This window comes from Epinephelus moara, chromosome 4 (genome assembly GCF_006386435.1).
Source record: "Epinephelus moara isolate mb chromosome 4, YSFRI_EMoa_1.0, whole genome shotgun sequence".
NCBI classification, from domain to species: Eukaryota; Metazoa; Chordata; class Actinopteri; order Perciformes; family Serranidae; genus Epinephelus; species Epinephelus moara.
The window spans coordinates 20,231,436-20,248,234 of NC_065509.1; the positions used below are offsets into that span (position 1 = coordinate 20,231,436).

General features: G+C 44.6%; 3 protein-coding genes across 5 annotated transcripts in view; 2 read left to right on the forward strand and 1 right to left on the reverse strand.

Annotated features, from left to right (window-relative positions):
• Positions 1-10,712, reverse strand: part of frmpd1b (FERM and PDZ domain containing 1b) — a 34,325-nt gene extending 23,613 nt beyond the window's left edge. Inside the window, exons 1-2 of one of the 3 annotated variants that reach the window (XM_050042390.1) lie at positions 10,369-10,712; positions 626-776 (exon numbers count right to left, since the gene is read on the reverse strand). The gene's annotated coding sequence lies outside the window, so the exon portion shown is untranslated. Of the gene's footprint in view, positions 1-625; positions 777-1,368; positions 1,768-10,368 lie in introns of those variants that run through there. The other 2 variants (XM_050042393.1, XM_050042391.1) reach the window with 2 other exon arrangements.
• Positions 10,713-11,813: 1,101 nt separating this feature from the next.
• Positions 11,814-12,845, forward strand: tomm5 (translocase of outer mitochondrial membrane 5 homolog (yeast)). Its single transcript, XM_050042143.1, has 2 exons — positions 11,814-12,046; positions 12,359-12,845. The coding sequence occupies exons 1-2, from the start codon at positions 11,926-11,928 to the stop codon at positions 12,391-12,393; spliced, it is 156 nt and encodes a 51-aa protein (XP_049898100.1). The 5' UTR covers positions 11,814-11,925; the 3' UTR covers positions 12,394-12,845.
• A 983-nt stretch (positions 12,846-13,828) lies between these two features.
• LOC126389380 (zinc finger and BTB domain-containing protein 5-like) lies at positions 13,829-16,741 on the forward strand. The gene has a single exon (XM_050043030.1). It carries the CDS (start codon positions 14,477-14,479, stop codon positions 16,511-16,513), a length of 2,037 nt encoding a protein of 678 aa, XP_049898987.1. The 5' UTR covers positions 13,829-14,476; the 3' UTR covers positions 16,514-16,741.
• Positions 16,742-16,799: the final 58 nt, after the last annotated feature.

The window sequence follows — 16,799 nt, forward strand, 5'->3', positions numbered from 1 at the left end:
TGACAGCTGCAAAGTGTGATTATTGACACACCCACATCGTTCGATCACTGCGAGAAGCGTTATATAGATCATATATGCTTTCCTCACATTGTGTTGAATGAGCAGCATGATTGCATGGATGTGCATGTGTGTGCTGCAGTGCTGCAGTCAGTGGTGAGTCAGGTGACAGTTTTTGCTGTCATTCTCCTTCTTTCTCTCTTCTGTATTTTATTTTCTCCTCACTCTCTCTCTCTCTCTCTCACCCTCACTGTCCTTGCCGAGTCAGGTAGTCGTCTCCAATGACAGTCTCTCTGGGCAGCAGCAGCAACCAGACATTTTTATATACATACACATCCTGAGCACTGGATCCAGAGGTTTACTGTCTTGACTCTTTACAACAACAGCCCACCTTTTAACTTTACTAAAGCAGATTGTGTGTATTAGTGTACATGGTTCAACTCTCCACCTAAAGATAAGGTATTACACATTAAATAAATGTGGTAAGTCTCTGAAAAAGGCAGAGAAAGATATGACATTCTGTTCTCAAGATACCAGAACTTGCAGGAGCTCCAATCTCCTCCACATATTTTAAGAAAGCAGCACAATGTGCCACATTTAAACTAAAGACTGTGAGAGCGTGACTCACCGTGATGTGGCTTGTCTCTTCAGGACTCCAGAACACAAATACCCTCTCGCCCTCTGAGACATCAGCTCTGCAGCCCCTCCAGGATTGGCTGAAAAGAGGTGGAGGGGGGTCCTTGTGATCATCAGGGCCAATCCCGATCTGGTGCGGCCACCTGTGCAGAGCAGAGCAATGCTATCAGGGAGACCTGGCTGTCAAAACCCATAAACAAGATGCATACCCACACGACGAGTTTAAAATTAGAACGAAGCGTGAAGCGAGCAGTTATCAAGTCGGATCAGCTGTATCTGCCTTGGATTTTTAACCTATTTGTAAGCAACAGAACTATATTCCAGTTGTTGATGTTTTCAGACTGAACACAAAAGTATGTCAAGCAAAGCAGATGTGAGTCCAGACCAGCTATGTGGTTGTGGTTTTCCAAGAGGCCCCTCCTCCGGTCCCCAAGGCTCTTTCTCTCTCCTGCTCTCTCTCTCTCTCTCTCTCTCTACTCCTCCACAGCCTCAAAAGCACATGGCGATGTGGAGACGAGGCACTCCATCTCCGTCTGGTTGTCTAAATTAAAATTTCATACCGCCTAGTTCAGTTAACAGTTCTTACTGGGCGCACTCTAAAAGCAAAGAGGACAGCCCGTGAATCCTGATGTGGTGGAGAGAGAAACGCTGCCAGGCAGACAGAGATCTCAGCCAATAATAAAATAGGACAAGTCTTTCATATGAACATCAGGGCAGATATGGGTGAAACCTTACCCGGCCTCTGGTTTTGGGTAGAAAAACACACTTGGGGAACGCTTTGTTGTGAAAAGCCAGGCTGTTGAATTAGGAGAGACACTGAATAAACATTCTTGATGTCGTCTAAGGAAACCGCCTCATTTTGCACTTGAATGTTGATCTGTGAAGTAAACGTTCACTCCCTGGGGCTTTCATCTACAAGAGGGAGCAGAAATCAAGGAATTGATAGTCCCATCTGCGCAGCTCTTCCATCAGGCCCTGTGTCCCGCACACAGAGCTCTTTCACAAGGCCCATGTGTCCCAGTGAAAAGCCAGCAGAAGACCCAGACCCACACAGACTGCAGGGCACATGAATAATGCATGGTGCTAATGCAGCTAGCCTCCGACCGCCTCCTTCTGCCACTTTGCCAACACAGGCAACAAGAAGAGCGGAGCACAGAAGACGGGGAGAGACACACAGGAAAGACGTATGGGGGTTGCAGAGGTGAGGAGGAGGGAGGGAGGGAGAGGGGAGGGGGCTCTGAGGGGCTGAGAAAAGGGGAAGGGATACAGAAAAGAGAATTGGTCGAGGCAAAGAAAAGAGAGAAAGGACAGGATATTGCATGGGGGGAGGAAAGGGGGAGAATTTTAAAGAGGGTGAAGAGGGCAGCGGCAAAGAAACAGGAGAGTAAAGCTGCAGGAGAAGAAAAGAAAGAACAAAAGTATCTACACTGAGACGTAAAAGAGTCTGTCCAAAAGGAAAAATGGGGGAAAAAGAAGCTGATCAATGCAGCATTTCTCCACCAAATGAGAGCACACAAAGCCCGGCAGCTGACAGTGATGTATGATTAAATAAATAAATAAAACAGCAGACCTGTAGCCTGGTTACATTTCTCATGCTGTTCTATACTTTTCCACTCCCATATGGATTCTCAAATGAAGAAGTTGTTCCCTCTTTCAAAAGATGTGACAGCTTTTTCAAATCTTGAGTCCCTTTTCTACTGCTGTTATTCCGCCTTGCTGTTCTGTATAAAAGGTCGCAGAATTGGTGGACAGGTGAGGTAGTAACCTTGCCAACTTGACGTTCGTGTAAAAGGAATAGCCAGCAGGACGGGACAGGTGTGAAGATGTGATGACGTGTTATGTGTGCCACCCACCGGCCACCACCAGGAGATTTAAAAAGCAGCTAGCAGCAGTTGAGGTGACAATGAGGTCTGGGAGCTCCTTTTTTTGAGCCACTTTGTTTATTGGATTTTCAAACAGAACACCATTAACGGGATCATTGCACTCTGTACATACAAGATAAATAAAAAGCAATAAAACAAACGAAAACAGGAGTTTACAGGCCAACTAGAACAAAAATAGTCCTTAGCCAGCTTAGCAGCCAAATTCACAAAAGGCAGGCCTCTTGCATAGATATAAGAACATGCATTTATCTGGAACTGCATGGAAATGGAGTCACATAGGAGAAGAAGGGAGTCCATGTTACAGAGAAATTGGTTATAGGTTCTTTGAGAGTATGTCTGATTTTTCTCCAGTTTTATGCAATTTAAAGCTGCTTGAATCCAAAGAGCAGGGGAAGGGTGTGCAGAGGATTTCCATCGGAGCAAAATTAAACGTCTCGCCAGCATACAAAGGCAATTACATCTTTTCATGTTTTAGACAATTGCAGTGTAGGTGGAGTAACCCCAAAATAGTGCAGTAAGAGTATATGGTTCAATCCCTGTGCCAATGATTTCTGAAATTGTGTTAAAAATATCTTTCCAAAAGTTAGGCCTGGGAGCTCCTTACCCTCCAAGCACAGGATGTGATCAACCACCATATAACAGGCATGGTAAAAATTGTTGTTACTGCCATGTTATGTCATTGTTATTGTTTAGACAGCAATGCTGACGTGTCTGTTGTATGTCACACTGGAGGCTGACGCTGTTGTGTTGTGTGCTTCCAGAAAGCTGGCATGCTGTCTAAAATCACACACTGGGGTGACATGATGCCTGCCTTGTTTGGTTCCAGCTCCTTTATACTGCCTGTTCAAGGCAGGCATTTGTGTCTTATTCCGCTTCATTGTTGTTTATAAGAGGTACAACCACAGAATCGGGGGACAGAGTTGTTTTGCCTTGAGGTTGGCAGCGGAGGTAGCAACAGCCCTGAATCAGCGTCTGTGTAAAACAGGCAGCTGGCACGACAGGACAGGACAGGTATGAAGCTGTGATGACATGTTATGTGTGTGATCCACTGCTGGGAGATCTAAAAAGCAGCTTGCAGCAGCTAGCAGCTAACTCTAGGAATAAGAGTTGAAAATGTCCTCAAATTGAGGAGACAATGAGGTTCAGGAGCGCTTTACCCTACGAGCAGAGAACAAGATCAACCGCCATGTAACAGGGACCGTAAATGATTAATATTTCCATGTTATGTCATTGCTATTGTTTAGAAAGCACTGCCGACGCATATGTTATATGTCATACCATGCCGTTGTGCCAGTGCTACACAACACTCCTGTCATGTCTCTTGCTTCCAGAGAGCCGGCATTGTATCTTAAATCACACCTTGTTTGTTTGTGTATAAGAAAGAAAAGCTGTGATAATGAAAGGTCTTCATTGCACCTCTATCACTGGATCTCTGTGTAAAAAGGGCTCAAGACAGCAAAGCCGGTGTGTGTCTGCTCCTAATCTTGTACTGAATCAATAGTAATCGTGAATCCTGTCTTCCACTGTCCTTAAGTCCCCACACTTCCCTTATCAGCATGCCTTATAGCTTGCTCGGCCTTTCACTCTTTCTCCCTCCTTTTACCTTTTCATCTGTACACCGAGAACATTTGTATAAAATTTGTGTAGGTAACAAAGACTGTCCATACCTCTCTGTTTCAATGTCTGTCTCATTTCTCTGAGACAGCGTCCGCCCCTCTCTGCTCATTTGCCCACACAATATCCCTCTGTCCTGGACGAAACAGTCAGTTATTCAGTCCTGTGGCCTGGTATGAGCAGCACACATGCAGTTCATAAAAGCACTTCACTCTCTCCTCGGGGAGTTGAGAGGTGGCACTGAGCTGGCAGCTTCTGTGCAGCCAGCTGGACAGAAAACAGCCCAATTAGCACTGCTGGGCCACAACAGGCCACTGCAGGTCAGACCAACCTGGACAGAGCCTGGGGAAGCTGCACTGGGACAAGTGTGGGAGAAAAAATGCCTGCAGATACAGCTGCTGTTGTGCTAAATAACATTATCTGAGTTAATGGATGTGACAGTCTGACTGACAGGATGAATTTCTTAGCGACAAACTTAAATTATTGTCAATCAGCTCTCGGCACTAATAAATGAAGACTGCGCTCAACACTGGGGCACTCTGTTAATGCAGTTACAAACACTCAGGCTCACACCACATGCATGCACACACACACACACACACACGCACACACAACTCACAGGGCTTAATATGATAAGCAAGTAGAGCGTTACACAATCAGTAACCAGACTCCAGCAGAAGCCTTGATGACTGATTGAACAACAGCTTTTATTTAGAAAGGACCAGTTGGCTGTTATTGACATCTTGTTCTCAATCTGTCCCCCCACCCCTACACACAATCTGTCCCCCCCTACACACACATATACACGTACACACACACACACACCCTCCAGCCGAATAAGACACACCGGATACAGCTGCACCACATGAGGCGCAGGGTAAGCAGCAGCAGGGGTTGGTTCAGCAACTCGACAATTCATTTCGGCTCACAGTGGCTGCCAACAAAGTTGGACACAGAGCTCAGCAAACATTCAGTCCAACAGCAGCAGCACACTTGGCTCAAAATACTGTGTGTGTGAATATCTGGGTAACTTGAGGTAAGGTATTGCGATTTATGTGAGGCAGCTGGATTGCTTCAGATTTCATAAATTGCAAAGTTGTAAACGTGAAGAACAACAAGTAGAGCCGACAATAATACGGCAAAGATTCAAGGCTCGTGCGAGACTGCGGATAAATTAAATACAGATGATATTTTGTGCTTTTAGTGAGTCTTGTCGCAAGATAAAATTACATAAAGGTTAATAGACACTGTATTAAACAGGCTTCAGAAGAAAAATATCTATATGATGATCCCCATCTAAAATCAGAAAATGTTGAGGAAGGTTACAAAAGCCAAGTTATAGCCTACATTAATATTCATTACAGACTATTCTTTGCTTCAAACAGTTTTGTGCATTTAATGATCTTACTACATTTAGGTTATTGTGCAACTTCATGGTCACAAGCAGCTTCTACAGTAATCACTTTGAATTTTGAATAGGAAGCGAAAAAGATATCACCACTGCTATTGTGTTCTGAAGAAATTATTTATATATTCAGCTTTGCTAATATTAGACTTATCCTTAACATCTAAATAATCAGACGTCTCAGGTGGTCAGTAGGGAAGTGTAGGGCATCCTTTCATAAAAACCTATAGAGGTATAAAGATACAACCAATCTCTGATTGTGGTTAGTCTGTAAGCACGACCAGGGCCAGCTTAAGGGATAGGCGATATAGGCGGTCGCCTAGGTCGCCACATTGTCTGGTGGGCGCTGGGAAAAAATAAAAAATAAAAAATAATGATAAAAATTTGCCAGTGGGCACCATCCTATTTTTTTTACGAAGATAACAAATGAACAAATACAGAAAAAAAGATAGAAAGAGAGAAAGCAAGCAAGCAAGAAAGAAAGAAATACACTTTGCACCCCTTTTCCTCAAAATTTTTCATCTGCCCTGCCCCTGCACCTGTACTGTGCGCACTGAGAGTGGGGTCTGTGTCAAAATCTGGTCAAGATAGGCAGATATTTACATTTTACCTGCATTTCATAATAATGAAAAGCTAGCTAAGTAGCAATAAAGCTAATGCTACATTATAATGCTACGATAGCTGTTGGACTCAGATAATGTTACAGACTGAAGGATATGAGACTGAATGGCAAGCCAATAGCTAGCTATCTGGATAACTGCTCCTTCTTGTGCTGAAATTTCACTGACAAATATCAGTGATAATGGCTAACACAAACTTATCCACAAAAACAGATTTCTGCACTGGCTTGCACCAGAGATGTGAGCGCCACTTGGCATCGTAGCACATTGTAGTAAGCTCGATTGATATTGAAATATATCAATGAATTGGGTCTACACTGGATTACTGGGTTGCAAATTGGCTAATAGCCTATTAGCAATTAGGCTAAATAAAAACTTTTGTTTTGCTACTATTAGTGAGTTCTGTGACATTTTATGATTTACACCTACCCCAGCAGCACTTTTTGTTTTGAAACCATTTTGGTCCCTGATGTTTGTGTCTCCAGTACCGGTGGGGTAATGTGGTTCGGGGGGGCACCAAATCTCAATCTCGCCTAGGGCACCAAAATGGCTAGGGCCGGCCCTGAGCATGACACCCTCACTATCGTCACCATTTGGTGCATTCAAGCTCCCCAGAGAATGAAGTCTAACAGCTTAAGTGATTCCCCTGATCGTTCCTCTCGTGACACTGGGAGGTCAAAAATTAGTGGCCCTTTTTCACGCACACATGCTTGCTTACCATGACTCAATTTGACGAGGTGCATCAGCCCAGCATGGCGAGGTAAGTGGTTTCTCCACTCAGCTAGGCTACCCGCTTGAAGGTGTGTCTTTAATTGATGACACCCTTGTCTTGTGTCAGTGATGTTTAAAAGCAGCACCCTCTTTACCATAGTTTACTATTGCAGTGTGCAGCGGTTGTTGGGAGCCAGCTAGGCCTACTGATCACAGATTTTCAGGCTATTGTTATGATATTGCTCGGCATATGCTGCTCATTGGTTAAAAAACAGGAGACAGGATGATGTTATGATACAGAAAAGAAGGAGGAATCATCCCTGAGTAATGATGACGCCCATCTGACGTCACCACAGCCTGCTGGGAGGTGGTCAAGTGTGAGTCTCAGACATGACTCAGAGTTTAAACTGGTAGCAGAGACGCAAATCAATGCAGTTTAGCTTAGCACACCAGAAGTGCTGATGGAAAGACCCTTTTAGATGGACTGGCACAAAATTTGGTAACGTTCATGGTTCCCACAGCATTAAACCTGATGATTTTGGGGATGCTTTACTTTCAGCACCACCAGCAGATTGAAATGTCTTGGGGAATTTCAGATGGATTGCCATGAAATTTAGTAAAGGCAGTCATGTCTACCTCTGGATAAATTTAAACTGTTTACTGCAAATTAGCAAATGTTAGCATTACCTGCTAAACATCAGCATGTTAGCATTGTCATTGGGAGCATGCTGATGTTAGCATTTAGCCCATCTATCTGCCCATCACCAGACTCACAGAGCAGCTAGCGTGGCTGTAGGCAGTTGGTATTGCAGCTTAAATGTTTGTATTGTTTTGCATTATCCTCTTTTAATGTGGTGTTTGCAGCCTATTTAAAGGGCCATACAGGGGCATTGCAAACAAGCTTAGGCTTTAGGCCTGTCAGCAGTGTTGCATTGGTCCATGCTATGCAGGCTACTTGTCCCTGTGAGAAGAAAACATTAAAATGAGCCTGCACAGACGTCCACCAAAGAAATAATAGGAAAAAAAAACACTAAAGTCTGCACAAACAGCACCATGGTGGCCTGTTAAAGTCTGATTGCCTCTGTTGCTTATTATGTTTTGCTGTTTATTTCTCTGTAACTCGTCCTCCAGTCCAGACATAATCACATCTCCCATTCTTCATTCAGCCTGTCAGCTCATTCCATTAGCATTATGAAGACAGGGCTCACCGTGCGCCGCTCATTTCATTTCCCCTTTCATCAGCGACCTGGCGAAGCTCGAGTTCCCCAGTGCACTATTAAATAATGGGTCTTTTGAAGATTAATAGTGCACTGCATTGTGTTACAGATCTCTATCGATGGTTCTGATGGTGCCGAAGTGAGACAGACAGCGAGACAGAAAGAGGAAGGTCCTTGGATGTTAGGGGATGATAGATGTTGCAAGTCTGGAAAACTGTCTGCCTCACGTCTTCTGTTGCTGTCTGAGCCAATTTCCTTCAACTCAGTGATCCTTCAAAGGCTGCACAATGGAGGTCTTATCTTTAAGTTAAAGTAATATGAGGCCAGCCAGTGAGCCAGCAGCTACAGTAGCCCTCTGGGCTCTGGAATAACACTTACATATAGCTACAGTGTGATTTTAATATTTCATATCACAGCAGAGAAAAGAGGAGGAGAAACCTGGTTATACAAAACCGATGATTTACTTAGGCTGTATGATTATTTTAGGCTTTTCATACTCTTAATGTTTCACTATGCTCATGAATAGAGTTGGCCTACATTATGGCGCCACTGCCAGTCAAGTGTGCCATCACCATGGAGCTGTCACATCAATGAGGTCACGTCTGCTTTTCCCTCTGCAGGAGCAATACTGGTACAGGCTGAAGGAAAAATACATATTTACAGTGTATCCATCCATCCATTACCATACACCAATGTAACCCCTGACCCATGAATTAATTGAATTCCTTTGCTGAGAAATACCACTACTGATTAATCAACAGCTTCCAGTAGCCGGTGGCTGCAACAATACGAATCACATTCCTGAGCAGCTTCAGTTACCCATTGATCTAACGATCATTTGGTCAAGGCATTGGGCAGGAGCAGCAAACACCAGCCCAGCAACACAGTGTGCCCTGGAGACATGAAGCTAAGACCAAACAGGAGGAGAGGGGGAGAGGATGGCTGGCTGGCTGGCTGCAGTAAGTGGGACAGAGGAGCAGTCAGCAGGGCAGATAGAGGCTAATGCAGCCAGGCATCAAGTCTTTCCTGATGTGCAAGTTCTGCCCGTCGCGTTACTCCTCGGGCATACTGACCTCGGAGCAGCAACTCCCATCACATGTTTGTGGCATACATCCCTGAGTCATAGCACAAAGCCCGCAGCAGTGGGAAGAGCACAGCCAAACACTCATCGCGCACAAGAGTGAAAGCAAAACACTGAGCATCCACAGCTACTTCACATCACAGGAGCAAAATGGCTTTCATTCATGAAGTGTGTATCTCTGTCTGGCTCCTTGTGTGTGTGTTTATGTGTGTGTTTAGCCAAGCAGCTGCGCATGATGCTGTTAATAAAAACACTCAATGGTTAAAGTGATGTCTCCATGCACGGTGAAGGCTGCGGCGTAACACGTGTTTAAATGGAACCGCAATCAGCGGTCATATTAAATCATGTCATGCATTAAATGAAGGCCCCAGAACAGCAAAACGCATTGTTCCGGTCTAGTTGTGTTGCGCTTGTCATGCCTGGCACGGCACGGAAGAGCGCAGGGAAGAGGCTGCTTCTGGCCAAAAGGATATGAGCAAAGAAAGAAAAAAGCAGAGGCGACGGTCCCAGGGTGGCTGCACATCGCCTACGCCCATTCATAATGTGCGTGTTTTACTACCCAGACTCCTGGCACCCCCCTCATCCGTCAGGATTTAGCCCGTTCATTTCTAATCTGTCGCCAGTGACGGTGATTTCACTGCGCATACGGCAGCATGGATCTCCACTATCACTGCATAGGACATGTGTTTCTCAATACAGCACGAATGCCATTCAGTGTGGAACAAACACGGCCAGAATGTTGTGCGTAATTCTGGATAGAGGCGATTTATATTCCCAATAACCCGAATTTAGGTTGTGAGAATTGACTGACTACGTATCGACCGCGTCTGTCGCTCATAAATGCTTTATAAATGTCCTTAAAATAATCAATATTTACCATTACACGCACCAAACACTAACTTTGATCAGTGGCCGCAGCCACGCCGGTCAAACCGGGAGGCTAAACAAAGAAAAAAAAAGGTCAGTCTTTTGTTACCTTTATAATCTTAATCGGATTTAAATCTCTCCGTCGCCTCCCTCAAACAGGGGCACGGGTGTAGCCTGCAGGCGTTTCGGAAACAACCATCAGCTCAATTATTCATTTCGATGTGATAAATATCAATCCAAAAGGCAGGAATGGATGCAAGGTGCATGCGCCTCCGTCTACAGTCGGGCGCTCCTTCATCATCAGACAATAACACCGGGAAATACCGAGAAAACTCACCTAGTGGTCTGAGGAGGGAGACAGACGGACCGGGAGTCTGGGAGGGCTGTCCCCTCAAAAAAGAGAGCAGTGATGCGGAGAATCGGAGGAGAAACGATGTTTGATTCTCTAAAATATCCGCCGCGTCCTCCCCGGGCCGGATGGTGATGGTGATGTGGTGTGTGTGTGGGGGGGTTGGCTACGTGCTGGATGCTGTCATCGTACTGGGACTGCTCTCTGCCTAATCCTCGGCCCTGAGCTCAGAAACAATCCACCCCCCTCCCTCTGTTCGTCTCTCTCTCTCCTCCCTGCCTCCTCCGCTGTCTGCCCGGCGGACCCCCACCCCTCCTCCGCAAGGTCAGCTCCATCCAGTCACTACATCCCATAATAATAATAATAATAATAATAATGATAATATGTTATTGTGTATTTTTAATGAAAACAATATGATTGGTTGCCTATTTGTGCAGTTTAGCTCATTTCTAATATTTTGTAAATTATTAATGCATGTATCTATTTAAATAAACGTCATTTTGATCCTAAATTGAAGAGTGCTTTTTTTAAAAAAAAAAAAACATTTTATTTCTGACGAAGTCTGATGTGTTGTGTGGAATAAATGCAGCTCAAAGTGATAAAGCCTTTCACAACTTAGCTTGCACCATTTCCCATTCTATTCAATTCGATTTAATTCAATAAGCTTTACTGGCATGGCATTTCATATGTGTTGCCAAAGCATTTTATCACCTTGATTCAATGACCACCATGATTTCAAAAACAAAGCAGGGTTGGATTACACACCCGGTGGAGAGTGGGCACATTTTATATATAAAGGCTCAGCTGGTCTGGGGTAATTTAATTAATTGCACATTTGTTTGGCAATCTGCAACCCTAAATCACAATATCAGCTCAAATGATAAGGTCTTCAAAGTAGGTCCTACTTGTTACCTGTCAATATTTACACAATGCATATTCCTGAATGAATTTGGCTTTAACCAAATGACCACAAACAGTGGGTTTAATGCCAACTTTTGCCCTAGGAGCCCCTTGTTGATTTATGTGGCCATACTTAGGGAGCCAAAATTAATCTTATTTTCCTGAGAAATATCATATTTAATATTATTTTCCTCAACAGCACAGTGTTTTGGTTTGACTTATTAGCCCAAGATAGCCTGCAACGCTATATTAGAATAGATATTGCTATTTAAAATGTCTCTACCCCCCAAGAGGACGCACACATTCATATAGACAACACAGAACATTATGTAGCCTACATACAACATAAATCACAACCAGAAAATACTTCAAAAACAAACAAACGGCATAATCATACAGTTGAGCATTATTAAAACAATAATTTGCAATTATTATATAGTTACTGACGGCTGCGTTTAGCGTGCCATATTTAATTTTTGCCTTCTGGTGTCTTCGTGCGGTTTGTCCCTCCGTGCGCGCCGTCGTAATCGTAACTTCCGCCGTTGCGTACTTCCGGTTTGGATTCCTCATCCATGCTCGCGACGCCGTGAATTTTCAACACGAAGAGCGGACTGAAGAATAAAACCGAGCTTAATCACAGCCACAATGTTCAAGTTGGAAGGACTCGGGCCTAAAATGGACCCGGAGGAGATGAAGAAGAAAATGCGACAAGATGTCCTCTCGTCTTTACGGAACTTTCTTATTTACGTCGCCCTTCTCAGAGCCAGTGAGTACAGGCAGATGACATTGACATTTAGCTAAATACCAACTATACTGGCATTTTAAAGAGTGTTGACTGGTATTAAGGGCATTGCTTACTCACCTCATGCATGTGATAATCAATTAATGCCCTAAAGGAAACACGAGCATAGTAGGTTTTCATATTGTGTAATGGTGTACAAGTAGCTGTTAGTGTGATTAAAATATCTCAAAAACAAATTAAATTGCCCTGATAACAGAGAAGATAAAAGCATCATAGCAACTGACTATATTCAGGGTCTTATCAGAAGCTAATCATGTGTGTTTTCTGTGTCTGCAGCTCCATATGTGTTAAAGAAGCTGGACAGCATATGAGCAGAGCAGCAGGTCTCTTCTTCCACCATCCACTGAGAGTTTACTCCATCAGAGACAGTGTGGACCATCATCAGCAGACAACTGGGGCCATTACAGCAAACCGTGTCGGAGACCACCCGTGTCTGTCCATCACTGCACCTGTGGAAACACTGTCTTCTCATTTCTCACGTCTTGTTCTTGATTGTATACTTTAGACTTTCTTATGAAACATGTTGTGATCATTGTTAAGTACAATGTTTGATAGTGTATATACCTGCCGTGTTCACACACTCAAGAGAAACCGTGTTTATTTTGTTGGTTTGTTTTTATAAAGCAGATCTGTCACATGGAATTGAAACTGTCAAATTGCATCAGAGATTTTACACCAGACATGTTTGAACATTTTTGTCAGTGTTTTAAATCTTAATATAATCACAAAACCACTGGAAATAAAAATGGAGACTAAGAAAGGATTGTGAAGTGTCTCATTGTCTTTGTTTTAAACTTAGCTTTGTTTTAAAGCAGCAGCAACAATTTAATGCATTTGATACTGCAGCTGCCTGTGTTTCAGCTTTAGGTTTGGCCTTTAAATGCATTTTTAAAAACCTGTGCCTTGGTGCTTCTTTATAGTGTCGGTCACAGTGCTCAAAGACACCGTAAGGTTTTTTTTGTCTTTAATGGCAGTGTCTTAGAGGAATAACAGTGTATAGATTTTCTCTGTCATTTACTCAACTGATAGATGCTGATGTCTTGGGGTTAAAGCACCCAAATGTTTGTATTTAGGGACCCATCCACTGGCAAACTGTCTGCTCAAAATGGGACTCTTAATGAGTATAAGTACAGCCTTTCTAAATTTAGGTCATGTCTAAAATGTCATTTGCCACAGGTTCCTAATTCAGTTAGTTTCCAGAGTGGGGGTTGCTTGTGTCAGCCTAGTTGTTATTGTATAAAATGTTTAGTTTTAGCTTAGTTTTTTTAAGTTTCAATATTAGTTTTAGTTTCTTTTTTAAACTGTAAAGTGGGGGGTGTTTGTCAGAGGCAAGATTGAAGAAGTTCAGAGGTATTACATTACAAACACAACACTTTGTGAAGGCTTTTGACTCACAGTCATGGAGATATCCCTCAGATGGCTCAGAAAAACATGCATCAATGCATCCTCATGCTTGTGTTGACAAGGTTACAAACACTAAAAATTAAAACATTTCCTGCATGTTTTTTTTTATTTTGTTTTTGGTCATATTGTAAGTCAGTTTATTTCTTTTTTCCTAAAGTCTATTTTTTTAATATTATTTCTATTAACTAAAATGTTTTGTTTTTTTTACATCTAGTTTTAGCTTTTATTTTTATTTTTAGTTAACTCTAATAATATTTCCACTGTAAATGAAAAAGATATTACAAACATTTTTCAAACATAAGTTACTTTATATGTATTTTATCCAAATTTAAACTGGTTCATATTTACCATACGTTTTGAAATATAGTAAAATAAATCTGACTTGCAGTGTGCATAACTGTAAGCAAGTTATTTCATAAGATTTAACCGACTGTGACAAAGGTCTAAGTAAATCAACGGTAGGTGCACTTCCAATGGATCACCACCTGGGGGCGGTGTTGTTTTACTCTGCGGGTTGATGTGACTCCAACTGATGGAGGAGGCGTCGACAATGGAGGCTAAAACCAGCCGGGCTGATGGTGTGAGCGCTGAGTCAGTAACTTTAATATTAAACATGAGAAAAAGCGACAATTTCGGGGATTATATCTGAGCTGGTGGGAGAGGAACCGCTGTGAAGATATCGGGCTGTTCTCGGAGACAAAGCCGAAACCGCGCCGCATCCTCCGGTGTTATTGTTGGAGCTGCAGGCCCGCCCATACTCCAGAGCATCTGTCGGAAACCCGGCTGCAGCATACAATACAGCACACATCACAGCGGAGGTAGGCTCTTGTGAACAGTCAGAGTCCAGCCAGCCTGATGCGAGGTGGATGAGGAGAAGCCTTTGACTGCTCCTCACAATGACTTTCCCTGTGTTATTGTGTTGCCAGTAGCGCCACGGATGCTACACAATAACACCTGTCATATTAATAACAACAAATCCAACCGCCTATTATGGACTTCCCAGGTCATTTCCAGCATATTTTCAAGCAGCTCAACCACCAGCGCCTCCATGCCCAGCTGTGTGACTGTGTGGTGGTGGTTGGAGGCCAGAGCTTCCAGGCTCACCGCTCCATCCTGGCAGCATGCAGCTCCCACTTCAGGGCTCTTCTGAGCTCCAGTGACAGTGGTGATGAAGTTGGAGCTGGCACAGGTGGAGGTAGGGGCCCCAGTGTGATGGAGCTAGATCCAGAGGTGGTGACCCCAGAGGCCTTCTCCACCTTGCTAGACATGATCTACACCTCCACCCTCTCTCCAGGGGCCTCCAATGTGATGGATGTACTGTTGGCGGCGTCGCACTTGCACCTCAACTCTGTGGTCAAGGCCTGCAAGCTCCACCTGTCCAGGAAAAACTTTCCCGCCTCGCCCCCGAAAGGTTGGAGGTCAGTGCAACAGCAGCAGCAGCCGTCTTCACAGGCAGAGAGGTCGGCCTTGCTTCAACAGGTCACGTCCATCATGGAGGATGAGGAAGATGTGGCAGTTGAGGTTAGTCAGTCCGGTGGGGTTGACGACCAGGGGGTGAGGAGCAGAGAGGTCAGTGGCGAGCAGAGTGCTGCACCATTTCTGAGGCACAAGAGGAAGTCAGATGAGGATGGGCTCAGTGACAGAAAGAGGTCCTGCAGGGGGCCTGAGGGGAACTATAAGGAGTGTTCACCCACTGTTACCAGAAGCACCGTCAGTGCGGAGGAGGGTGGACAGGAGCTGCTGTCGCCGGACTGCCTGAAGACGACAGACGGACTCTGGGAGAGCCGAGGCAAGGAGGAGGAGATGGAGGAGAAATATGAAGCAACCAAGGGAGAGTCGGATGAGATCCAGCTGCCGAGCCAATCGGACAGCAGCACGGGAGGTGTAGGTGTGTGGGAGAAGGGCGGAGAAACAGATGGAGAGACTGTAGTCAAAGTAAAGGTGGGAGATGAAGGGGAGGAAGAGGGAGAAGAGCCAAAGATGGCAATGATTGAGGTGAAAAAGGAAAATCTGACCTCATGCTCCCCAGATTTCCCAAATAATTCTCCTCTAACACCAACACAAGACTGCACAGACAATTTTGAAGCACAGCTAAATGAGGAGAAAATGTCCACGGCGTGCCCCACAGAAGGTGACGTTACGTCTTTGCAGTCTCCGCTGTGCTCAGATCTTCAAACTGATGCACAGAGAGAGGCTGGAGATTTGGGTGAGGAGTCAGTAGATGGTGAAGGCCTTGACAGCCTGTCAGAACTGGCCTTTTCCTGCTTCCTCAATCCCAGTAGTGAGAGTGTGATGGGAGCTCTGGAGGAAGAAGACAGCCTGGCGAGCCTCACTGCTGCTGCTACAGCTGCTGCCGCCGCCGCCGCCGCCAGTGATGCTCCTGCAGCTGCTGGTGAACTGTGTCAAAACTCAGATGAAGCCTCCTCTGCTCAGTCCTCTGACTCCTCACTTGTTTTCCCAGTAACGTCTGTCCCCTTGCAGCAGCTTCTCCCAACTCAGAGCCCTGGTTTCAGCGACACGCTCATCCTCCAGCCCACCCAGAATTCTCTAGCAGGCTTCCTGAGCGGCATCAGACCAGGCCTCGGTCTGGAAACCTCCCTCATCCAACCCTCCAGGGCCAGTAAAAGCTCGGGGGCGACAACCTTCCGTCGCATCGCCCCCAAAGTGCCACCCGGATCAGAAGCCGGCACAGATCGCTCCTCTTCTTCATCGGCGGGGGATGCTGCTGAGCGGCCGCCTCTAACCAGAGCTTCAGAGGATGTTCTGTCCAAGTGCAAGAAAGCAGCTGCGGAGGACCACGTTCTGTTGGTGGAGGGAGAAAAGAAATACGCCTGCAAAATCTGCTGCAAGACCTTCATGAACCTGACTGACTGTAAGAAGCATATTCGAGTCCACACAGGGGAGAAGCCCTATCCCTGTCCCAAGTGTGGAAAGCGCTTCAGCCAGTCCTCCCATCTGTACAAGCACTCGAAAAACACCTGCCTGAACTGGAAGGATGATCAGTCATTCGCAGATACCCTGCTGTGAGCTGCGGTTATCTGATAAGATGCTTGTTTCGTCGCACAACTTGACTCAATTCTTTGAAAAACTGCACTCTGTGAAGTTGTTTTATTTATTACTCCATACAGTTCCCTCATTTTTTATTTTCATGTTGAATTCAAAGTCAATAGGCTAATGTAATTTTTAAGTTTTTATGTTCTCAACCATGTTGTGAATTTTTAAAAAATGATTCCATGAAATAAAACAGATCTAATGTAGCCACACTGATGTAAATGCACTGATAAGAGTCTCAAAGACTTAATTGTTTTCTCTT